At 45.6% G+C, this 26,273-nt stretch overlaps 1 protein-coding gene across 1 annotated transcript in view; it reads left to right on the top strand.

The window, feature by feature from the left end:
• The window catches only part of utrn (utrophin), a 125,988-nt gene extending 104,343 nt beyond the window's left edge, over window positions 1-21,645 (top strand). Inside the window, exons 69-79 of the mRNA XM_040159944.2 lie at window positions 290-401; window positions 3,147-3,283; window positions 6,699-6,737; window positions 7,229-7,294; window positions 8,868-8,933; window positions 14,030-14,194; window positions 15,731-15,956; window positions 18,329-18,404; window positions 18,627-18,710; window positions 19,615-19,640; window positions 20,311-21,645. Of these exons, the coding sequence (XP_040015878.2) occupies window positions 290-401; window positions 3,147-3,283; window positions 6,699-6,737; window positions 7,229-7,294; window positions 8,868-8,933; window positions 14,030-14,194; window positions 15,731-15,956; window positions 18,329-18,404; window positions 18,627-18,710; window positions 19,615-19,640; window positions 20,311-20,319 (1,006 nt within the window). The 3' untranslated portion in view covers window positions 20,320-21,645. The remainder of the gene's footprint in view (window positions 1-289; window positions 402-3,146; window positions 3,284-6,698; window positions 6,738-7,228; window positions 7,295-8,867; window positions 8,934-14,029; window positions 14,195-15,730; window positions 15,957-18,328; window positions 18,405-18,626; window positions 18,711-19,614; window positions 19,641-20,310) is intronic.
• Window positions 21,646-26,273: the final 4,628 nt, after the last annotated feature.

Below are 26,273 nucleotides of genomic sequence, written 5' to 3'. Positions count from 1 at the left end.
GAGATAAAAGACTTGATCCGTTATGTCTGAATGGGTCCTGTCACAATTGAGCTGTTAAACAGCCCCCTGGCTACAGCTTCTGAGAACAACATCCCGACAGTCACGTTGTTGTGTTTTGGTGGTCCAACTCTCCGTCACGCCGTCAGCGCGTTGAGACGGGTGTGCGCCTCCTCCGGTCTTACACAAGTCCCGTCTACCCGCACAACTTCACAACTTGGCTCACTTTTGGCTTCCTGTCGTGTCCTCACACTCTCTCTCTCTCTCTCTCTCTCTCTCTTTCTCTCTCTAGGTATCGCAGTCTGAAGCATTTCAACTACGACGTGTGTCAGAGCTGCTTCTTCTCTGGGCGAACCGCCAAGGGCCACAAGCTCAACTACCCCATGGTGGAGTACTGCACGCCGGTGAGTTGGCGACACACATTCATTCGCAATCTCGTACTGAAGTTTTTCAAAGTCGGCTGTCAAGGGTTTGCTAGTTCACAGGCACTGCGGGTCGTTTTGCAACACGATGGTAGTTTTGCACTGTCGGGAAGCAACAAGGGGTCAAAACACTTTGACAAGTTGTAAAATCCCCACTCGTAATATGACATAGAGCTGTGCTTCTTTTTGGGGGTCGGATAAGCCTCCAAACTCCATCTATCACCCCGACTTGTTTAATGCTGCACCGTTTTCCATCCGACAGCCCACCAAGGCCTGTCAGGACTCTGGAGATCAAACGGGTTCAAGGCTCAGAAAACCACTTGGCCTCATGGTGTTGTGCCCAACAACAGATGTGAACAGATGTGTATCCCATCACTGTGATGAATGGTGGTTGACCTCACTCCTTCCTCTTGCCTTCACCTCCTACTGCGCATTCAGTAGATCCCTCCGACTCGTTCCAACCCTCCCGACGGAGCGCTGGTTTAATTTGACTTTTCATGAACAAAAGGTGAAATGCTTGTGGCTCTCTGAGGTCTTTTTATGATTTCTGCCAGAAAGCAATATTCCACTTTACGGCTGCGCAGAGAGAAGAATATTACAGAATGGGGAGCTTGGGGAAATTGAACATCGGCCTCTTTCTCAATTAGTATCGCGCACTTGTGGGGCAACTCGTCCCAATAATGCCCAGCGTCAAACTTTTGAGTGACTCAACTGGAGAGGTTTCTCAATTCTGCCGTTTAATTTGCTTTTTCAATTTTGCAAATGGGATGGATATTGACTCTCGCAGAGGAGCTGCGGGGAGCAGCGATCACTCTTCCCTGAGCCGAGTTTGCCGAGCAGCTGCCTGCAACAACTTGGAAAAAGGTTATCTGTTTTGCAGCAACAAACACTTAAAATGCTGTGTAAAGATTATTACGTAGCTGCAGGGTGCGTTAGTCACTCGGGAGTTTACTGTTCTGCTGCTTTACCATAAAAGGAGGAGATAAACTGCTTTGAGAGAGGAATTCACATTCCCAACAACTTTTTCCGCATTGGGTGATACTGATATAGATATTGTTTGGATACAGACCCAGTTAGCTGGATTAGCGGTTGTTGTAGGTCTATCTGGTATTGGATAGCGTTATTTTAAGACATAACGATTCAATGCATTTCTGTCTGTGTATTTCTATGTCACATTTTGTTTCAGAGTGAGAAAGGTTTGGTTAACATAAGCTGCATGCTGTGCAACGAGCACTACAGTTAATTAATTCAAAACGGGTCTCAGGTCAGTGCTGTGTATCGGCCCATGTACAAGTCCTGTTGGTGCACCGCTAATGTTATTCCCAATTCAAATAAAAACTACCCTAAAGTACAGTTAGACGTAATCCAAATTATATTAATACTTTAACTTACCGACGCCGCTCTTTTAAAGAATGGCTGTGAGAGCATCGTACCGTCCGCAGGCCTTTCGACACAAACAAGGAGAAAAGGAGCCGCAAATAGAGCCAAATACCAGCAAATTATTGACGACAGCTGGCTTCGCTGTGCCAAGAATCACAGACGTGTGCAACAGCTTATCTTCTACTCACACTTTCCTTAAAGCATTCAGCACCATCAGATCGATACGGGAAGGCCTGTAGAACAAAAGCAAGAAAAACCTCGGAAACGCTCGACGAGACGCTAAAATTAACACCGAAACTTAACACATCTTTATTGAACTGCAAGAGACTAGAGGGCTGTTGGATGTATTTGAGGCCCAAATGTTGTACCTGCCAAACACCTGCGAAAAACCAAATGAAACCTCACCTGAATCCACTTATCGGGACATTTTGAATCCCTCTGTTTGTTCTGAAAGCATCAGCCTCATGTGTAATCCCCCCTCTCCCCAAACCAAATGCCTTTCAATTTTATACCTTTGAAATGATTGTGTTGTACGAATGATTCTCCAATACAAAGATCTTGTTGAGATTTAAAGACTGATAGTGGTTCGTGAGTTTAATAAGATTCCTTCTCTTTTTTTCTGCACTTTTCTGTACTTTATTGCCGCAATATTTCTTTTTTTCATTAGGTTTTCACTTTTATGGGAGCGACACACATTTTTACACTTCCAATGGGAATTTTCATTGCTGGAGAAGCTGCATGTTTTTTACCTTTCCTGAGCGGAGATGTCAAAATGAATTATCCGTGGGTGCCTTGTGATTGCCTTGTGGTTATGATGCACACATTATAACCACCCCCCCATTCTCTCTCCCCTTATCCGTCCTTGTATGTACACACATTTTCAAAGGAACGAAAGCTTAAAACTACACAAGAAGCCGAAAAGCGCACAGGCAGGAATTAACTTCTTCTCCAGCTTTTAATTGTTCAGTAACTGCTGTTGTTTTAATCAAGCCACCGCCGTAAATCGCGAGAATTAGTTAATAAGCCAAGTGAGCTCGATAGAGTCTCTCCATATACGTCCCTCCATCGACTGTGGGAGCTGTACATTTGTGTGTGTGTGTGTGTGTGTGTGTGTGTGTGTTAAGCCGTGGTTGTGCGACTGCTCTGACAAGGGATTTTCTCCCCCTCCGGTCACACCGTTGTTGTAATTTGTTGTTTGCTCGCGAGGCAGAAACCCCTTCTGCAGGAGAAACTCCTCTGCTAAGTATCTAATTAACAAAACACTTTCTCTCCTCCACACAGACGCACACACACACAAACACTCTGCAATGAATAACATCCTCTCTCCCTCCGTCTCTCGTACTGCAGACGACATCAGGGGAGGACATGCGCGATTTCACCAAAGTGCTGAAGAACAAGTTCCGATCGAAGAAGTACTTCGCCAAACACCCTCGGCTCGGTTACCTACCGGTCCAGACGGTTCTGGAGGGCGACAACATGGAGACGTAAGTAACACTGGAATGTAATTAGCTGAAGAACGTTCAAACCCCTGTCATCACAATGCTTCCCCTGCTGTTCTTAAGTCACAGTGAAAGGGATGTTATCTTTGGCTGCTGGATAAAACTGAACTCGAACTTGAAATACCTTCAAATATTACATTTCATTGACCTCTCAAGATACAACTTGAGTGCCTTCTGTGACGTGATAAAGTGCCTGTTTAAATGTATCCTCTTGCCAAACGGCCTCAGGTACCATCACCACACACACACACACATGTTTATTTCCCACTTAGTGAATGTGTTTTTTTGCGCGTCGTGGTTGCCGCTGCTACACCGTAGATCTTCCCTCTGCAGTACCTGCCTCGCTGCGTCTGATTTATGTCCCTGCTTTAAATCCCCCCGTGGAGAGCCATTCAACCCGGCCCACATTATGCAGACGCCTCAGGCGAGCTCCTCATCCTCCCCGTCGGAGTGTTTTTTTTCCTGAGTTGTGGCCCTTTGGAATACCAGCCCACTCACTTTGTGCGCTCAGAAACTCCTTTGTACATTTTTCGGATATTTCTCTTACACTTAATCCATTAATCTATTTACGGTTTCCTTTTTCTCTGCCCGTCACATGTTTCCCGCTCGGACTCTTAACTTCTCAACAATGTAGTTTTGCATCTTGTTAGCAGCAAAAAAACACCTGACAATGCCTCACTCGTTCACACAAGATAGATTTTCCCCGACATCCAGCCGCACACAGTCACTTCTCAGATGGATTACACTCCCTCCTTCCTCCCTCCCATCCCGGCCATCCTCACCCTCACCTCCCACCTTGCTTCATATTTTCACGGCCCTTCCTCTCTGAAAAATGACTCTTGCTGAGATGCCTGCTTGATAAATGTCTCTTAAAGGCTAAAAGAAGGAGACTTAAGAAGTTTAGGACGCTGTATTAGCTGTCCCCTGTGGACTGTGGGCATGTAGCCACAGACTCGAGTACACGATGCACAGCTCGATGTGTAATTAGCCTGAATGTGGTATTGTTTGCTCTTCGCTTTCTTGGATATGGCTCAAAACTGAGACCCGAGTTTGGAAACGCGGCATTCCTTCAGACTCATTATCCCATTTAAGGAGCTTTTGCCATCTCTGTGTCACTGAAATGCATGTGACCTAAATGAATGTGGATATTTCTGTAATTGGAACACGGTCCATGTTTGAAATGCATGAATGTACAGATTATAACGGATGCTTTCACCTTGATATTTATGTCTCATCAAACAATGATAAATCAGTCAATTGAAAAAAACAAACACATGTACGTGCTGCTGTGTACCGTTTTGACAATTTTAAGGGACCAATTTGAATGGCAAGAAGGTGATATTTTTAAATACTGCAGCAGCAGAAGAGAAAATTAGATTTTTTTTTATTGCACCCGCTGTTTCTTTCCGCTTTGAGCGCGCTAAGCACCGCCCACTCCCTTGTGTTCCACTTGTACCTCTGCTTCTTTTCACGGCAGATGGGATTTTGATTCGTCACAGCTATGTTTGATAATGTGAAAGAGCCCCTTTAATGGTTTCCCACTCAGTGGTGGCTCTTGCTTGTTACACTACATAACCAGAACAAGTGGATCTCGCCGTGGCTGATCGGTCTTAATTTGGATTTGAAAATTACTGTCTAAATTTGTCTTTTTTTTTTGTTTGATTATGCCCCAATGTACTTTACTGAAACGGAAAATACTTAATTTTTTGTTGTGAGCCGAGTATTCCTTAATCCTAACATTAGTTTTTCTGTTTGCATGTTTATATGTAGCTGTGCTTTGTGTCGGCATACAGCATATAAGCCTGAGGCTCCACATAAAACATGTGTTCTCCTCTCAGCCTTTAACCGCCGTTAAGGTGTCAGCATCTCCGATTGTCCCTCATCCCCGACAGAGGAGGAGAATCTTTAGCAAAAACATTGGCTATTTTTTATTCTTATCAGAGCAACTAGGTTGATTCCTTACACCACATTGTCATTGAAAAGCAACCGTTTGTAGGTGGGGAAATAAAAATGAAGCTACTCATCGTCATAGATGGACTAATGATGATCTGCAGTAGTCAGACTTTTCACACAATACCAGTGGAAGGGAAACGTGACCAGAGGTCTGGTCTGCTCACTTCTCGTTGCACTTTAACAGGTACAAACCTTCCATTAAACACAAACCATTACAGCAGCCACATTTGTCAGTCTCCCGAGCTGACGGGATTTCTCCCCTCCCTCCCTTTCCTTTGGTCACCTTTCCTTCCATTCCGCTTTTTGTCCTATTTCCTTATTCTCCTTCTCTGTCGCAGCAGCTTGTTTTCTGCCTTCACTAGAACTGAAACCACACTGCCGAAAAACCAAATGAGCAGACGGACTTTTCTCCTGAGCGACGAGGCGACCTCCCTGCGTACTTAGCTCAGTCTGCCCTGCCGACCCCGATCCCTTGTTCTTTTCGCTGTTTCTTTTCTTTCTCTTTTTTTTCGTCTGAATCCCCCGCTACGTTGGAAATTTGCCTCGCAGCGACAGAAGCGGGACTACACTAGCAGCCCCGCTGTGAGAAACGGAACCACCGAGACACGGGCTTGCTTTTAAATTTCCCTGCTTTAATACAGGAACGAAAGCATGAGGCAAAAATATGCCGACCTCAACCTTATCTTACCAATTTCTATCAAGCTTCCTCTGTGTAAACGATTCTTTAGATAAGAGAATCCCATTTGGTTACAAATAACAAGTAATGCTCTGCGTCTCATGTATCATGGACCAAGAACCAGTACCTTTAAAGCACTTCCAAGACGCGGGGCCTCCAGCATCCTGGCTTTCCACATTTTGTTTCCCAAATCTCTAATTAATACCAGCTTCATCAACTGATGCATGCACTCACGCACTGCACCTTTTTATAACATAATATACCCAACAGCTAATTAACAGCAAAACAGATTATGTACGTCTTTTGCCCGCATTTTATTTCAGTAGAGCCAGCTTGAAACAAATAACAACGGCGCATGAATTTAGGAAATAATGTCCTGTTTAAAAACAAAACAAAACTTTAAATTAAATGTGTGTTACTGCAGCAAAGCCAACAGGCACAATCTATGATTTGTCTTTACGAGCTTTCACAAACACACACACCGACATATCTGGGTACATTACTGAGAAGTCCACATGCACATCTGGATCTTTCCTCCTGTGTCACAAGCCTATTTTGATGCAGGTTTGTTGTAACGTCAGGGGGGGGGGGGAGCAGTCATAGCCACATGCGGTGTGTGTATCTGTGACTGCCTCCCATGTGCGGGCTCCCCGTGGACTCAGGCCACTCAGACGTTCCTTCCACTTCTTCCTCCATCTGCTGTGTTTTGGACCCTGAAATGTGTTGTGGTACCTAAACTTCCCTCCCTCCCTCCCTCCGATTCTCTTGCAGTCCCGTCACCCTCATCAGCATGTGTCCGGAGCAGTACGAGTGAGTATCTACGGCACCAGCAGCAACACCTCGTCTCCGGACCGGAATGCCTTTTAACGACACCTCGTTTGCTCCCTTGTCTCCTCACTCACTTCCCCCCTTAAGTCCCCAATCCCACTAAGCCATGAATGCGCTGCATGCTGCCTGCCCGCTCACTCGTCTGCATGGTCCACTGGTTGAACATGCAGACTAAAAGCTCACCCACTTCCCTCCTCGCCGTCACCCGCTCCTCTCTAGAGAAATCAGGTTTCTCATCCCAGCAGCGGCCGTCCAAAAACATGCAACCGCACCGTAGATCATCCCGCTCTCCTATTGCTCCCTCTAGGATCATCACATTTGTTTTCTAGGTGATGTTGTGAGGGGCCATTAGAGTCTGAGAGTGTGTGTGTGTGCGCGAGTGAGTTGGCATGTGCCTGTGAATCGCTGTGTGTTAACGAGGTTGTGTGAGCATGCAGAATCTCATTCATCTCCATCGCTCCATTCATTTCCAGGCTGTCCCAGTCACCCCAGCTCTCTCATGATGACACCCACTCCCGGATAGAGCAGTATGCCATCAGGTACGCATCTTATCACAGAAGCCACAAACCCACACACAGAAAGACCTCCTACCTGCATGTAGATGTAGCACATTTAAATTATACTAATCCACTCTTAAAAGAGTGTAATAATGTAGTATAACGGTTAAAGAAAAACAAATAAAGAATTGTTTACTGTCGACTGGAAAGCTTCCAGAGAATCACACAGATGGAGGATGTCTTTGTTTGTGGCCCCTGAGCTTTTTGAGGAAATAATTATTTATTATAATTACACTGTAATGTGTAACGAGGTTCAACAAAAAACAAAGCACGTTGTACAAAAGAACATTTTTGCATATTGAGGGAACATGGACTTCCTTTATTTACGGCACATTACTCCGACAGAAAGAAAGTTTACTACAAAAAATGAGAACTTTGAGATCTCTTTCACCACGTAATTACATGCAAATGAGAGGATCAAAAACAGCTTCTCCAGCTTCCTCTCAGACAGCACCAGAACATCTGACCGCCATTTGTATTTCTCTCACGGCAGGAATCTGTAGCAACGGATCCTCCCCAAAGTGTAACTAAAGTCTTGTTATGGCAACTACCACTAGATTTCAGTAGACTGTTCAGCATTATAACTTAACATTATAAGATAGAAAACCATATGTGCACTTCATATATCTTGTCTCTATCATGTGGTGATCTAAGACGTTAAATGTCAAAGTGAGTGAACTCGGGCAGCCGCTCGCACCCTGCAGCTGTTTTCAGCCTCCTCCTCCTCCTAACGATCCTGCTGTGTAGTTGCCATTCGTGTACATAGTGTGCGATCTGCACTTAAATATCGCCGACATCAGCAAACTGAAAATGGATACGTCGCGTTGAGCGTTAAGATAAGTGAGTATTAGGATTGCAAATGGTCACAAATCCCACTTTGCCTCTTGAACGAATCTCTTCTCCGTCCAACGCTTATCTTCTCTAAATGGCAGCAGGGTTACTTTTGCCGAAACGGAACCCGTCGTCCTTCCTTGAAAGGCTTCGATCATAAAGGCTCCTCTGCTGCTGCTGCTCTGTCTGGCCTGTAACCTTTCATCGGTCACACGCCATTAACCTTCGCTCAGCGCTTCCGCTCGCATTGTTTTATCAGCAATGACACAGACAGGAGCCTCGTGGAATTACTATTTCCCCTGAAATATAGACGCCGACATTGAAGATTAGAGCGTAGCTTATAGATTTGCATGGAAAAATGCACACAGTGATGAGGTTTCACCCCCGGGCAGAATAACTTTTTAAGTATCTCTCTGTGCACATTGAATTTCATCCTAAAGTTTAGTGTGTGGATCGTGTTCTTAATCCTCCTCTCCGCTACATTCGGCATATAGAAATACATCCTTAGATGTCACTGGCCTCGCTGGCATGGCTGCTCCGTCTGCACGCAGCCTCACACACCTCAAACGTCTCCGAACATGTGGCTGAAAGGATAAATCTTTGGTAAAAATGCGCGCGCTGTTGACGCGGTTGCTCTGCATTTTTGACGAGATGACGGCCGCGTTTGACGTTTTTTGATGTGGTCATTTAAGTCACCACCGCTGACGGGGGTTTTCCTCCTCAGGTTGGCCCAGATGGAGCGCTCCAACGGCTCGCTGCCCACCGACAGCAGCTCAGCCACAGGCAGCATGTAAGTCACCATTTCGACCTTTGTGTGTTTGTTTCTATGTTTCCTTCAATTCACCTTTTTCTTACAGGTTTCAAACCCCCGTTATAATGGTAGAGGAAACACTGAGCATTGCTGTAAAGAAATTGAGAGAGCGAGAGACCCCAGAGAGAGGAAACTGAGAATGGCTTAGAGAGAGTAGAATACGTGTGGATTAAGGGGTAAAAAAGACAATGAGACGTGGTTGAATTCAGCGCGACGGTCTGGGCTTTTGTGAGAACGTAATGGATTAGAGAGCCAACAATGAGAACTGGGAGTGATTGGTTTTGCGGATGTCTGATAACGACCCGTTATCTTCCATCAGAGGACATGGGGACGTGGGCAAAGAAGAAATCACAATAAAAGGGGGGGGCCTATGAGGTGATTCCTCCCTGAGTGAGATCCCCATCGGGAGGGAACGAGCTCCGTAGGTTCAAACGCCCTTTGAACTCACGGTTACACTAATGTGTGCGTTCAAACCGAAACGCGCACATACAGGCACACGCTTTCATCCCTTTCCGCTCCGAGCGCCTGCTTTGATGAGACACTTGTAGATATTTTCCAGATCAGGGATCATCATTTTACTTTTAAAGATTAGCTTTAAATTAGGCAGAATATAGGCTCATTTGCAACAATTCCAGGTAGCACAAAGCCTAAAATGTACTAGTAGTAGTTGTAAACTGTAGAGAGAAGCAGTTCCCTGTATGGCATCTAAAGGAAGAACAAGTTTGGGGATTTTTAAATAGAAAAATCTCAAAAAGGAGTATTACAGCACAACAGTGAGGCCCACGGGAGCGCAGAGGAGCTTGAGTGAAGATGAAATGGAGCATCAGGCTTGGTTCTGTTGTAGGTTGCGTCCCCTGCTGACGTGCCGGTGTTGTGTGGACCACAGCTCCACCCTCCTCCACCCCTGCAGTCCCCCCACCTCCCCCCAAAAAGTTATCTTCGCTTTTCAACTGATTAATACAACGTGGAACGGAAAGACAAAAATGTGGTGGTGAGCACGAGGTGGATTCATGTTCCTCTTGGAGCGTTTGTAATGTGGCACAAACGCATTATTCTCACTCCTCCTCACTGCTTTGTGCTCTTATTTAAGAGAGGATGCCGTTATTATTCCTTTCTTTGGCAGCTCCAAAATAACACTGATGCTCGTACACGCACACACGCTGATGACGTGAGGGAGATGATGCTTTGATGACGGCTAATGGCTTCAACATCAGAGGGAATAAACCCACCAGGACACATTCAGAACATAATCGTGGTTCTTCACTGACTCTTTCCCATAAGTCTCACACATGGAGGCTTTTCCTTCAACTTTACCGCAAAACAACAGTCACTATTTTGATAACTATGCACACAGTTTTGCCAAGAACGACTTCATGCTCATCAGCGTGCAACAGAGTGTGCGTACGTTTTGGTTATTTTAATACATAAAATGAATAACGATGCTCTCATCACAGAGGGCTTAGGACTCGTTATACACTTTTATACTTTGTAACTTATCAAACTGTGCAGAAAACAAAAACAAACAGGCTAACATCCAATTAGTCTGTTGGTTATTTGTTGGTTGGGTGCAGGATGATTAACATATTGAAATGTACACCTGTTTTTTGAACAAAAGAAATTCTGATTTTCAGAAACAAAACAAGTCATTTTTCATCATTACAGCCCGCTTGATTTCTAATAATTCGCTGTAGGCGGTAAAGAATAATTCACTTACTCACTCTTTGACTATTACACCGCTCTGATTATGTGTGTGTGTGTGTGTGTGTGTGTGTGTGTGTGTGTGTGTGTGTGTGTGTGTGTGTGTGTGTGTGTGTGTGTGTGTGTGTGTGTGTGTGTGTGTGAAGGACACACACACACACATAAGCAAATGAGAAATGATCTCGGTGCTGAGTGCGATAGCAGAAGGTGTCTTCTTGACAGTGTTTGAGCTCATGAAAACATGCAGTGCAACATGGATGACTGCGTTTGCCAATTACATGCATGTTTGGCTTTCGGCTTGTACTTTCTGATCGCTTCCTGCCTGCAAACACTGAGCTGCAAGCTTTGCACTGATGTCAATAATTAAATGTAAAAGTTTGTGTATGTGAGAAAGCTCTAGAGATACTGTGTGAGTTTGTCTGTGTGTGTGTGTGCGCGCACACTAGGTGGTTTCAGCGCTTGAATAATTGTTGTCCTGTGTTGCTTTTACCTTAAAGGGAATCCTGAATTACAAAGTCGATGTTGCCCATTTCCTCTGACCTCGAGCCGAAGCACCGCATTGTCCTCGACGCCTCGGGACGTCACAGAGGAGCGAGAGTCTCCTCTCTGCTTTTGCTTTTCGTCCGGCTTTATTGTTTGGTTATCTCTCCCTCTCCAGTGGTTCCCACAGTGCTGTCCCTTTGTTTGTGCCTTTTGATACTTTGCTCCTTTATTTCTCATTCTCCCTTTAATTTCACCACCCGATTCTTTTTAAACCTGCTTTCATCATAACTCCCCCCCCCCCCCCCCCTCCTCTCCCTCTGCCTTTTATGTTTCTTATTTGTGGCCTACTCATGTTTTACCTTTGGGGCCAGAAATCCTTTGGATTGAACACTAAGCACAGAGCTACATACACGACACACCTGGACTTTTCTGTGATCCGTCCCAAAAGGGAGGAAGGTTTAAACATCTCACCGGAACGGAGCAATGAAATACTTTTCTATCTCTCATCATTTCTTGCTTGAGAAGAGCAGCTTGATTCGTGTTTCGTTGGCTGTTGTTGTCGGATGGATGAGATGCTCGTATGTAGCTCATATCCTCGGCATTCAGCACGATTATCCACATTATGCCGTCCTTTCGCTGCGCTTCCTCTCTGCTCCCGGTGTTCCAGAGCAGGTGGTTCGTGAGCCTGCTCAGCTTCCTGTAGTTCTCATCTCTGCGTGTAATGATCCCCTTCGCGCTGTCCTCTGGGCTCCCGCCGTCAGCCATAATGTCCTGATGCAGCTTCCTGTTGCCAAGGACCCGAGTAGCTTGTCTCTCTCTTGTCTCCGCGCGGGACCCTGGTCCCCCCGGCCCGGCAGACAATAATGCCACCGGTTGTCAAGTTTCTCCACGAGAACGAAGCCTTTCTTCATCATCCCCGTCTGCCTTGCTGCAGCAAATCCACGTTTTAAATGCGCGTGCACGTGTGTGTGTGTGTGTGTGTGAGTGTGTGTTGGTTTGCCGCTGCATGTTGCGACAGCGGGAAGTGGCTGCACGTCCCCACAAGAGGGAAATAGATGAATAAGTACGTGTATATATATACTACGTGTGTATATATATATACTGTATGTGCCGTCACATGAGGGATGTTCGGTTAGAGCTTTCAGAAATACTGTAAAAGTCAGACGCATAATAAAAATACTGCATGAGGAACATTTGGATATCTCTGGATGAGCTGCTGGTTGCATCAAATAAAGCAGTGGAATAAAATGTACTTCAATGAGTTCCCCGTATGGAAAGTTTAATTCGTGTGTCTTTCATAATTTGTGCCTCTCGGTGCAACTCGACAGAAATCGTGCACTCCCTCAACTTACGGGAACCTCAGGCTGGTTAACGATTAAAAAAAAAGCCCCCCTCGGGATTCTGTTCCTTTTATGTAAAAAGAGGTGAACGCAGCATTCTGTACCTTTCATGTCCATCCGTTCGGCCCAATCCTCGCTCCTGAAATAGTGTAATCGTCTCGTTCTGAATCGTTTTGCGACACCCATTGATTGTCTCCTCTGGTGGAATTCGGGGGTGTGTCGTGTGTAAAAACCTGAGACATTTCAGTTTGCAAGCCCGCCCTCCGGATCGCATTCGATTAACTTCCTCATTATAGCCGGGGATTATGCACTCTTTTTATGGCCTGGCCTTGATAAGAGTCTGTGAACCCAGTTCACAGCCAGTCGCCGCGTTTTTCCAAAGGTGCCGAGCCGCCGTGCCTGGACGTCACCGATTGAGCGAAGTACGGCCGAGGTTTCAGCTGTTTCTATTCACGACCTTTCTGTCGTTTTCTGCACAAAGACGGATCATTAATGACACTTCAGATCGCTGATCATCGCCTCATCTTTTTGATCATCTGGTTAAATTGTTGGTCAGTGCGTTGTCTTTTGTTGCAGCCATGTTATGCTATAATCAGTTACATGTGGTCATAACAAACAGGGTTCTCAGATTTTAATACTTTATATACAAGCAGACCATGAGTCTCATATATATATATTCATTTTAATATGACATACCTGCAGGATGTTGACGCCAAAGAATAACAGCATGGATATTTCAGATGCTGGAACCACGAATAAAAATACTAAAACCGAGTCGACACCTAACAACAGGAAACCACACGTTGAGTCACCGTGCGCCTCAACTTTCTCAGACAAACTTAATTTCCAGTTGTCAAACCGACACTGAAAATTAAAGTCTCCCTAGCGATGGAAAGGATTATTAAATAACATGTTGCCATGTTGTTTTGTGCTGGTGTGGCTGTCTGGTTTTAGTCGTCAAGGCTCAAGGTTGTTTTCACAATGACGGTGACAGCTGGGCTTCGGCAAGACCTGCCAGCCCCTTTCAGATCACCCAGATAGCACACAAAGAGATTGACACGCACACACACACACACACACACACACACACACAACAGCAGCCATTTCTCCTTCTCTGCCTCCATATCTTTCCGTCTGTCAGCCAGGCCTCGTCTCTCCTCTGCTCCCTCCATCTCCACACGGCCCTCCTTCATTCCCGGTATCCGATGGGAGGGACTCGCACATTCCACCGTGTGTTGTGGAACTTACGCCGCAGCAGACCCACAATAGCTGAAGATCGCACATATCACGGCAGCAAGCACAGTCTTTTGTTTGGATTACGTTTTTTCCAAGCTGTCGTATGTATTTGTATTTTAAAAAAAGATGATTAATCGCCTTAGGCTGCGGGTCAATTTACACACTGATCGCTGTAATCTGTAATCTGTAATATCCACAAATTCATCACAGTGTTGCTGACGTTTCCATATGATTATGGACAGTACATAAACCGTCGAGAGGGGACGAGATGTCTCTGCTCACGCCTCGTCACATAACTCCCGTCACTCACCTCCACAGGGACGACGAGCACGCCCTGATCCTGCAGTACTGTCAGACGCTGGGGGGGGAGGGCTCCCCCCCCAGCAGCCAGCCCCAGAGTCCTGCTCAGATCCTGCAGGCCGTAGAGAGGGAGGAACGGGGGGAGCTGGAGCGGATCATCGTTCGTCTCGAGGAGGAGCAGAGGTAAGGCCGCAGGAATAAGAACGTCGCTGACCAAAGAGGTCGATTGAGACGGTGAGAATGTACGCGAAATGTGACCTGCGCTGGAAAATTGTGAAATGGTAAAATTGGGCGAATTTTGAACTTATTTATACCCAAGTGTGGCAATATCTGCTTAATGGAACTTGAACATTTTTCAAAGGCAATTGTTGCATCCAATACAAAGACATCCGGGCGCTTTTCCTACCTCGAGTCAGTCTCGCACGCCAGGTCCGTCCCCCGCTTTGATCACTAAATGCAGGCGGCCTGGAGGCTGCAGACGGAGCCACTCCACCACCTATTGTTGCAGTGGTGCCTCTGCACACATACGGGCACTCTGAGGAGCAGAGAGGAGAGCTTTACTGCCCGGCTCATGAATGCCAACTCGAGTAAAGCACAGCGGCTTAGAGAGAGCGAAAGCGTGAGGCGGGAGTCGTGCCAGAGATTTGGCGCGCGCAGGGGGGGTTGTTGTGTTTGTATATATCGACGATATAATCAAAGTATTTCACTGAGACGGCAGAAAGCCGAGTTAAGGAGGTTTTCGAAGCTCGGTTTATAATAAAATGTAGTTGTTGTTTTTTGTAGTTTGAGACAATTATTTTTCGCGGCATGAAAAAAAGGCAAAGATATATCTAATAATAACATAAAAGCCCCGCTCTCAGGAACAGTCCTCTGATCTATTTATACAAGCCGCCGAGGAATACAACACACCTTCTTACTGCTAAACACGAATGTAAAATAATCAACCGTTAAAGCAGAAGGAGATAACCTGCAGGATAAAAATGTACGCGTTACTACATATACTGTATTTAGTAATACTGTGCATGCACACATACGTATGAATTCTTGTTTAAATATACTTTATGCTAATAATACATGCACAGATAGTTTACATACAGTTGAGAGATGGAATTATTCCCATGTACATGTATATACTGACCTCAACGTTCATCAAGTAAAGCGCTCGAACATGTATAAATATACAGACTCAACTTGGCAGTGAAGGACCGCTCTGTCCTTCTCCTTTGTACTTTATGTGGGGACTAATGACTACAACCTCTTCCTTGACCCTGAGATGGATGACAAATATAGAAATAAACACCGGAAACAGGTGTATCAGGATCACAATGGAAATCAGCTCTTCGACTTAATTGAATTGTATCCTTCTCTACTGTACTTTTTACTCCATTACCTTTATCTACAATCTGGAGTTAATGGTGAATTTACAGAAATCAACTTAATGTGTTCTACATTAATGCACATTAACGCATCAGTAGTAGTAATCCAATCACAATAGTGGTACGATTTGTCACAGGTGCCTTTTTTCTACTTCAACCTCTGATATTTGTATCAAATTACCTAATTTACTTGAGTCACCTTTAGAATGCAGGACTCTTACTTGCAATCCTCTAGTTTTGCGTTGTTCTATTGCTTCCTCTCCTTACAGTGTATAATCCCATCACTTCTTTGACCTTTTGGGTGTGACAGATTTGTTCCCCCCCCCCTCCTCTTCTTTCCCAGGAGCCTACAGAAGGAGTACGAGCAGCTAAGGGAGCAGCACGGCCAGCGAGGGGCCCCCGCTGGAAGCCCCTGGGACCCCGAGGGTCCGGATGAAGCCGATCTTCTAGCCGAGGCCAAGCTGCTGCGGCAGCACAAGGGCCGGCTGGAGGCCCGCATGCACATCCTGGAGGAACACAACAAACAGCTGGAGTCGCAGCTCCATCGCCTCCGACAGCTGCTGCACCAGGTGACGGGACACTTGCACTAATCCGTCGGGTAGTTTTCCCTCCCCCCCCCCCCCCCCCTCCAATAAGCTACGGGCTACGGCTGAGAGGAGGGTGGGTAGTCGAAGGCTCGTACATCACGCGGGCGCTGAGTCCTCGGGGCAGTTTCGGACAACTGCAAAGCGGAATTGTTTTAAATGGATTCGAACTGCAGCCGTGAAGAGGCCGTTAACAGAGAGACCGGTTGCTCTTTCTGCTGGTTAGCAGACAGAAAACCACATGAACGTCGCTAACTGTGCTCTAATGGAAAAGGACGTCAAACCTGGAGCTTAATCACAGTTCCGTGATATTAAAGTGAGTCGGTAGCATTTGTAAGCTGTAATTATGCGTTTAGTATGTGACATTTGAAAGTACTGCTGGACAAGTAACGTTTTTTTTCAGAGATTGCGTATCTTTCTGGCTGATGATTTGTGTCTTTATTGTGGGCTGTTTGTTTGTCTTAGTCTATTGTTGGAGCAATAATCACAGTTCACAGACTCACTCACACCAGCTTCCAGTGCCACAGAATCGAGAAAAAAAAACATTTAAAAAACGCCAACGCCAAAACAAAATGTCCTTTAATTATCACGATGATTTATTTAAATAACTCTGAAAGGATCTTTTTATTTTTATTTTCTTTTCCCCCAATTAACCTCCACATAGATTTGTATGCAAACGCGCAGACTCATTTAATTTTTAGTTATAGTTTTTGTGCGTGTGTATAACAAAACCTGTTCAACATTCAGATGAAATCCTAATCACATGATTTCCATTCCACCCAGCAGTCCAGCATTTGTCTGCAGTCCTCCTATCAATACCTCTCAGATTTGTTTATGGCCGGACTAATTGCTCGCTGAGGTTGGATTGTTTGTGCAAAGTCAGAAATGCCCAATCCTCAAGCCAAACCAACAAATCAGATGGAGCAATATTGGCTCTCTGGTATCCGCAGAGGCACAGTAATAACTCTCAACAAATATGGCCAGAGGAAGCCAGCTGACGTGACTCGGCAGATTTTTAATGGATGAAGATTAACAATTTGACAATAAAAAGATGCAGCGTCCCTTCACCATATTGGAGATTTCCCTCCAATATAAATCTTCCTTCATTCAAAGTGTCAAGGAGTTAACGGGAGAATTTTCCTCATCAAATATCATCACCTCCTGTGCGTTCGTTGTAGCGTTAGTTGACGCTCACCTGCAATAACTAAAACTCCCCCACACTGAATAGGAACTTGCGTTTTCTGACGTTTGAGTCCCCCGGGTCCCGACGATACGTCAACAAGTCTCTCCATCAACCCCCCGGTGCAGAATAATACGCCCGGCCAGCCTGATGGCTCGCACCAAATTCCCTCCCCCGGAGCGCTGACCTTCGCTATTCTCAGACGGGCCTCAGGACGGCGCCGGCGCGCGACAGACGTTTCCAACATTTTAGCCTTCGCCAGCGCCACCGGGAGGAGGAGGAGGAGGAGACAGAGGAGGAGGAGAAAGGGGGGAGGGGGAGACGTGGGAGGGGAGGGGAATGAGGCGACATTGATTTGCAGTTGAAAAGCGAGTGTGTGAATCTGCCTTAAATGTCACCAGACGTCAAGCTTTTTCCTCTGTGCGTGAAAGCGATGGAGCGCGTTCTCCCCGATTGATCTGTCCACAGCCCGTCAGTGACACAATCCTTAAATATTATTGACTGATGGGAATACGGCTTTGTTGTGCATGTTTTTTTTTGTACTGGCAACATAATGTATTTTCATTGGTTTGAGAAATTGCTTTTGTCAGACGTCGACTGCAAACTACGACTTGGAGCTTAATGGAGAATCATCCTCTGCGTGTCTCTGCAGTTTTCTATTCTGCATTTGGCCAAAGTGGCCTTTTCATTAATACCCGGGGCATCTTGGGCCACGACAGGCATTCCACAGTCCAAGTGCAGACGTGAGCGTGAGCGAATAGAAACCCAAGAGAACAGTGAGGCAATCTGTCACCCACAAGGCCCTGACCCGAACAATGTGAATGGAAACGCTGCTCATATTAATCTGGGTCATCAGCATTCACCGTGGCAGCCGCACTGATGTCAGACACATTCGCCTCGGGTCGAGAGGGACTTCCAAATGTGGTAGACGGCAAACCTGTTGATGTGCGAGACATATCTTGTCCCCCCCGGGAGAAAATGTACATCGTTGTTGTAGAGCACGTATGAGTGTGGACGGAGGGATGTCTTTCGAATCTGGACGGCTGGGGGGTCAAGAGTTCAATCTGAATCGTTCATGGGCAGCAGTCCAGGAATCTCAATATAATAACAATAATAACTGCTGTTTATAATTATGGCGTTTTGTTTTTCTGCCGTCCTGTCTCTCTCTCTCTCGCAGCCGGAGATGGACTCGAGGGTGAACGGAGTCTCCTCTCTAAATGTGCAAGACAGAGGACCACTTGCTGAGAACTCAGGTGAGAAGCTCGAGCTCGAGGAACCTCGCGTACTCCGACACCAACACACTCCCATTGATCTTGATGTATGAAGATATGAAGTGTAAGCGCAGGATGGTGTGTGTGTGTGTGTGTGTGTGTGTGTGTGTGTGTGTGTGTGTGTGTGTGTGTGTGTGTGTGTGTGTGTGTGTGTGTGTGTGTGTGTGTGTGTGTGTGTGTGTGTGTGTGTGTGTGTTCGTTCAGACGAGATGCTGGAGTCCCACCACAGCAGCTCTGACCTGGCAGACGTGATGGAGCAGATTAACAACTCCTTCCCTGCATGCAGTCGTAAGTTGTCCCCCCCGTCTCGCACCGTGTCTTCTCACCGCCTGTAGGCAGATTTGTGCTTCGCCACACGGACGCCGCTCTGCAGAAAGGCAGCGCACGTCCCTCTATCTAACATAATGAGTTTTTTGGGGTGGGGGTTCCTGTACCGATGCGAGGGGCTCGGGACAGAGGACGTCTTCTTCTTACTCCTACGAGGTTCACGGCCATATGTCGCAGCAACAATTAATCCAACAGGATCAGGAAGGGAGAAATGTGTCCTCTCACTGCTTTTGTTGATGCTTTTGTCTTCTTTGTCCTATTTCCCCACCTCACGTTTAGCTGCGCAGCATTTGTGTATTATTTTTTAACTCGTACTGTCATCGGACTTTGTTTGTAGATGATGAATTTTCACATGTATTGGTGTGTGCAGCTGAGCAGCTGTGGTCATGAATACAGAAGCTCTAGTCCTGTATATAAAGGTGGTGTGAGTGCTTTTCCCATAATTACTATCAAGGTTTATGCACTGCATTCTGCTTTTTCAAGCACATCGGATTTTAAAACAGCCTCAAGGTTTTGTTGGTTATCATTTAAATTTGGTGTGCGATATGATCAGGAAAACCCGGCGCAACCCATTAATCTTTATAGCGGAAGGAATCCCCCCCCCCCCTGAGAATGTTCATTAAATCGAGAAATAAGCAAAAAGGGTTTGAATAGCGAGTCGGAGCTCACTGACTTTAAATTGTATTCGAATTTAAGAATCAAAACTTGCAGACTTTAGTTAGAAATCCATTCCAATCCGGCAGAGAAGAGCGCCGGCATTACGAAACCGTTTGGTTACTGCAGAGTGTGTGTGTGTGTGTGTGTGTGTGTGTGTGTGTGTGTGAAATCAAGTGTTAAACCGCTCTTTTGTTTTTGTCTTCCTCAGCTTCGAGCCTCTCCTCGAGACCACAGGTAAGACGAAGCTCCTCCACAACACGCCTATAACGCGGTCGGTATTCCCGTCTGCTCTGGAAGGTGCCACTCGTTGGCCCGAGGTGCCAGAACTTTAAGCAGGGCTCCATTTTGGAGGTAACCGCAGCTGCTGTCACCAAAGGCCGCCTGCCTCGGGCCTCCGCGTTAGGTGGCCTGTGAGAAAGCTACGACTAATGGCGCCGCCCCCATTCCAGCATTTTCCACCGTGTGGCTGAAGTGCTGCTCGACTCTTCTCTATTGCACACTGTGTTCTCAGTACACTCAGGAGACGCAGTGAAGCAAACCTCTTACATCTCCTCATTCTTCTTTTACTGGTATTTAGTGCCTCATTCCACTTCTCAGAAGACAGCGATGTTTTTAAAATCTCCCCTGCATCACCCCCTCCCTCCCTCCCCCTCCACGGCGAGCGCCTAATGGGCTGTTACTGGCGTCAGGGACTGCAGCCCATTTACCAGCTTTCAAACTTGATTACAATGTTCGGACATCCGATATTCCCGCACATTTCAAAGGGAGTAATACCCAGAACTCCCCCCTTCCCCCCCCCCCCCCCCCCCCCCCCCCCGCGCCGCCCCCACACCTACTGCACCGCTGCGTTTCAGAAGGTCCGATCCGACAGGACGACTTAATGTTTGTGTTCTCTGCTTTGCAGGCGTTGTGAGGACACTCGCTGCGGAGCGCGCCGCGTGTGTGCGTGGACACAAAGGTTGGAGGTCGACGAGTCCCAAACAAACACCACCCCCCCCCTCCTCCCCCGACGCCCCCTCTCCGATCCCAAAGACGCACAGGACCAGACAACTTAACTGCTTTGACCACCTTGTCTTGTACTATGCAAACTGTACATTTGATGGACTGTAGATTGTAAACTGAACCTGGTTTGTCGGTGATTTGTTTAGTTATGCAGATGAGGCTTTGTATAGTAAAAAAATATGCTTTTCTTTTCATTTCTTTTTTTCAGCAAGTGGTTTGAGATTCGTTCTTTAAGTTCTGCCCTCACCGAGGATCAAACATGTTACATATGTTTTCATTCCACTGCGGTTCCTTTGTCGATGGGAGTAGCCACAGGTTTCCATGTTTGGGAGCACGCACAGTTCCTGAGTAAAAACATCTAGCGGGCAGAAGGATGATTGTTTTTGTCACTTTTCAAGCCTCCGTTTTGCTTTGATAATGTTTCTCGTAGCATGCTCGATGTCAAGTTCCCCTTTAAAGCGTTGATATGGCGGCGGACTTTGTGATCAACGGCGATTTGTTGATGTAAACTTTACCCCTTCTGTGCCTATACAGTTTGTCAGACCGAGATAAGAGTTGATAAATGAAAGAGGGTTTGTGTATAAAGAGGGCGTTTTTGGAGAATAAAGATTTTAATCTAAAAGTAGTTCTGAATTTGGGTTTTTAAGAGGCCCGCTGACATTAGTTAGAAATCTTTTTTTCTTCTTTTTTTTTTAAAGATATTTGTCCAGAAATCAGAGGAAAGCCATGATTGCCTTGCTACCTCAGACTCACAGACAGTTTTTGTTTTTGTGGTTTTCAAACTGGCTTAAAACAGTTGTGATAATTAACTGAACACGAACAACCTGGTTTAGCTTCCTAAGCTTTAGCTTGCTGTATTGGTGTACACTGCAACAAGGAGACGCCAAGTAAAAAAAAAAAAAAGAAAGGAAATGTATTACTGTACCACAGTGGGTCTGTGGCCCGATGAGGCGTTATGACGAGTATTGCTTCATGTTGGTTTTTCCACTGGCCTACTAGCACTGGTCCCTCACTGCGTCGTGTTGTCGTGCTATGTGCTATCCTGTAAAACTTGTGAGACTGAACACTACTATAACCTCCTCGGACTGTAGACCGACGATGACGATGGTGATGGTGAGGATTTTTAATGATTCCAATGATGGCAGAACTGTGTCGCTTATCCTGAGGTATGTAAAATAGATTGACCACACTACGTGTAATATGGCCGTGTTTTACTCTAAATAAAGTTTTTATAACACGTTTGCCTCCCCTGAGTATTACTTCACTTAATCGTGTTGTTAAGGCCTCTCATAGTAGGTTGAGGCTGTAAATATTTAAAGTTAATACAGATGAATCACTTCTGCCTCATCGCAGAACTTCATAAACACTGATTAGAAATTCAATTCCACTACTTGAAGTGTTTTCATATGCAGCACTTGGCCTCGCGTTTAAAGCTTGTTGTACACCCACACCTGCCTCATTAGTGCCTCAAGCCTTCAGCGCCATCCAGCCGGGGCCGCAGCATCACTGTTTATCACAGGCATTGATCATGCAGGGAGCCGCTGTGTTGTTACACGTTTGCAGTGAACATGCTGAGCTGTTACTAAGAACCGCAAATGAAGGATGAAAGGTAATTAGCCTTTAGTTGCTTCACATTTTCCTTTGATTGAGCAGCGGGTTGCCGCACACATCGATTATTCTTGAAGCTTCCTCGATGTTCCATTGAAGACATTCTGCTCGGTTTACATTGGCGCCTTTCCAATGGCTGTCACTTGTTGCTGGTTATAAATCATATCTGACTGGGCGAGTCATTTAATCGTGTGAAATCAGCTCATTTTAGCAATCTGTCAAACCTTTAATATTTCCAGACGGGAAATTGCCTGAACTCGGGGTGCCGTTATCAGACCACAAATGAGTGGTCTCTGTCCTTTGGGTGCACGGGCGAGTCCTAGCCGTGCACTCATTTCCTCTGAGGAAAAGGTGATAACTGACATATCAATCCCTTGATGTTTTCCGTATGTATGTTGTGGCGGCTGTGCAAATTCTCCCCAAATGAAAGTGCTAACTTTTCCTCTCCCAAGTTTTGTCTTAATATCCCTCCCTACCATCTCCGGTCCAACAATAACGTTGCTCTGGGCTCCCTGAGGTGCTTTAATTAGTCCAACAATCCCCTTTCTGTAATACTCTGCAGGAATCTGCTTGTTTGGCAAAGAAGTTTCTGTAACAAAGCAGCTTAAACAAGAGAGGTGGTAATTATTGCTCACTAGATCCCGTTAGAGCCTTATTGTCACATTAATATTAATAATGCTATTATGTGATTGGAGGATTTGGTTTAATTACTGCAACAATCTAATGTGCTCATATGAAACATCGTCAATGCAAGAATGCATGATTTATTAGCCATCTTTCCAAGTATTTTAATCCTACTCAGACGGAGCTCTCTGGGAATTAATGCATTAAACAGTGGAGCTCCAGTGAGTTACAGTCTGCTCGCCTGGCTGAGCAAAGACGAGTCTCCTGCAGTACAACAGAAACAACATTAGTGGATGTTTTAATAATTAAACAATATGCATTTATGTGAAATCTCTTGTCACTTGAAATGGAGGTCGAAGGTCAGGCGCTGGCAAGAATTGCAAGAAGATTGTCTACATAGAAGATGCACTAACTGATTAGTTTGTGGGCTAGAAAATCCACAAGAAATCTAACTAAACATGAAACAGTGGAAGGGTAATACAGTAGTGGGAAGGTGGGCCGGAAGAAGTAAATTGGCTCATATATGAGACTTTAAATAGCTTGTAATCTTTAATTCTTCATAAGAATGTCCTGATATGCTCTCAGGGTGTCCGCCATCATTCTCAGGGGCAACTAGTAATTTCCTGTAACCTTGCAATTAAAAATATATTTGATTTATTCACACGATTGGAATTTGTCCTAAAAAAAGTTTGCATTCAGTCATTATGTATTATTTTTAATTTAGTCAGATTTATTGATACTGGAACATGGCTCTTATTTTGAAGTCGGTACCAACACCGTATTGCCTAATTATTACATACACACGCTGCGGATTAACACGCGGGTTTCCTTTACACGTGTATTTGTTTCGGGTAGTACTACTACACTAAGTATCTGCTCATTTTCTTTTCTTTAGATTGAACCCAGCCAGTCAGCAGTTGGCTGGTTTGGAGTTGGACGCTGAGACAAACAACACAGATCTGACTTTGCGGCGTTTGAGACCAGACCAGCTACACATGCATTCACAGGTCAGTGACTATGGCATCAACCTCTCGGGCGCCTACAAAGGACACAGCTTGAAAAACTTTAAGCTTAAAAAGAACTTCCGTGAGTCATCCCAGTTGTCCTTGTTAACTACTTTTTAGTAAAGGTGCCCTCTTTGGCAGTAAAACACCTCCCGACCTTGTTTGTGCTCCACATGCAGATTAATTCCACTCGTCATGCCCTCTCGTATCCTGAGCGTCTCACAGGAAAACCCACAATATCAAATCAATTTCATTTCCTTGTCCCTTTGTCCTTTAAACTCCCCCGACGATCGCTATCTGCGACCGGCTGATTCTCTTTGCTGTTGGTGAAAACAGCCTGAGACGATCCCACCGGCCTTTCGGCCGTCCGACCGACGGGCCCATTCTTCTGGATGGCACCGCGGTGACTGACGGTGCTGGGATGGTTATTTTTGTTCCCATCCCTCGGCCCCTTTCCCATTCACGCGCAAGGGGGGGGGGGGGGGGGGGGGCTACAGCTGGCACGTAGATCCGTTCGACAGCTGCCCGCTTTGATCAGCTTGGCAGGCGGCGCCGGAGCCGGTGCTGTGTGCGTCCTGGCGGGTAGCTGCCACTGGCATGTGGCAAAGGGGCAAAGGGGCACAGAGGACTGGGAACAGATGTTGAGAATGGGGGGGTGGACCTGTCCGGGATGTGGTAAACGGGCAGAACTCCAGACTTTGGGAAAGAGGAAGGCAACCGAGAGGGGAGGGATGAATACATCAAGCAGTTTTTCATTATTGCGTTTATGTTCGTAATCTCTGTTGTGTTCCTCCACGTTAATGTTCCAGCGCAGGGAAACCTGCGATGAACTCATATCCGAACGAACCTCCCGGCTTTAACAACTACCTCGCAGTACTTATCTGCTGAGGTTTATTGTCCCCAGTACACTGCAGAAATCTCCTGAAATGCTGCGTGTGCAGAGCGAGTTAGCGTTCGCACTTTTCCAGCTCTCTCATCGACGATTCATTGTCAGTATCTAACTGAGCTTCTTCAGGAAGGGCATCGACTTGGGGTTTGAACTGTGGATGCTTCAAGCAATATTCCGGGCGTTTGTCCCACATCAGCATTAAATTATTGAAATAGGGAGCAAAACCTGATATGTCAAGTATACTTTCTAAATCATTTCATGTACTTGATTTTAAGCCAGTGGTATGTAGCACAATGCACCAGCTTTCAAGCTCTGACCCTCTACTGTTAGTCAGCCCTGCTCAAACTACCGACTAACAAATTGGTATATTCGTCATTTATAATCGTTCATCTTCTCTCTCGTGATAGATAATTTTGTTAAAATAACTGTGATAAACTGCCATTTAATGAACCTTTCACCTTTCCGCCTGCTTTATTTTCTTATTTCTAGGCAGTCATTTGCTGACCTTAACAACCCCTCATTACACATTCCAGACACACACGCTGTGCACATGCACTGGAGGTGTGTTGTTGCAGTACACTGCTTGCTTTTCTCTCTAAAGCACATATTACTGTACCAAGCTTTTATATCTTTTTGCAAAAGGCTCTTTCCTGAGGCCTGGTCCGGGCCACGGACTAATGGAAGGAGATAGCTGGAATCAGAGCAGTGGGAGGTGTGCAGAGAATCGGTCAGTATCGGACCGTTCAAATTCATTATAACAGCAGTATTCAAAATGCTGTGCCAAGTGATTTCGGTTTGATTGCCATATTTCCTACGTTGTGTTTGGACAGACAGTCATCAGGTGCCAGGTGTTCCTCACACCTTGACTTTCATATCAAACCGTCTGCCAGAACTTAATCACACGCTCATCACACCTCCGCGGCCGACAGGTTGTGCTTGATGCACAGATTGCCGTCAGTACTTTATGAGCACCACACTGAATTCAGTATCCACCAAGTGACAGGTTGAATTTAAAATGGGGCACTGAAGAGAATTGGTCCGTATTTTGAAATCGGTGAGTTACACAAACAATTTGTGGCATTGCAGCAGGCGCTATGATTTAAAATAACCACCGCGTAGCGATAGTTGTTTGATATGCAGATGATTTTCTGATGTTTAAATGAGGCCGAACTTCTGGCCTGTTAAATGGTCCCGCAGGTGTTCTGCTCATGCTGACTTTCATTAAATCTCCTGAAAATGAAAATGGAAACTCTGGATTTAACTTCACTTCAAAAAGGACGTGTACAGCACATTTTAGGTTTACAACACACTTTAAAAATACACCGCTTATGCACAGGAGGTTAAATTTGAACAGCAATCCATCATTGATTGATTTGATTATTGGGGTTCATTAAATTTTACATTGGATTGTCTTCACCTGAGGTGGTTTCCCAGATCAGCGTTATCTCCAATACACAGCTAATATTTAACACAACATCAAAGACACACAAAGTAGCAGCAAAGTGCGCCCCGCAGTGGGCTGCTGTGCGACGTCTATGGAACCTTGTGAAGCTTTTGCCAGTAAAAAAAGGAAAGCGGCTGTTTTGATCGCATTGCATCCATTTATCCATTTAACTGTGTTAAATCATCAAGCGCCGTTTCTCATGCTGATTGGCATCCCGTTTTTCATTTTATTCCGGCTTAGTTGTATTCTTTTTGCTGCTAATGATCAGGAAACAATTCACACAGGCCTTTAAAGAA

The sequence above is a fragment of the Gasterosteus aculeatus genome, chromosome 18 (assembly GCF_964276395.1).
Source record: "Gasterosteus aculeatus chromosome 18, fGasAcu3.hap1.1, whole genome shotgun sequence".
Classification (NCBI taxonomy): domain Eukaryota; kingdom Metazoa; phylum Chordata; class Actinopteri; order Perciformes; family Gasterosteidae; genus Gasterosteus; species Gasterosteus aculeatus.
This window is presented reverse-complemented; position numbering and strand designations above follow the sequence as displayed.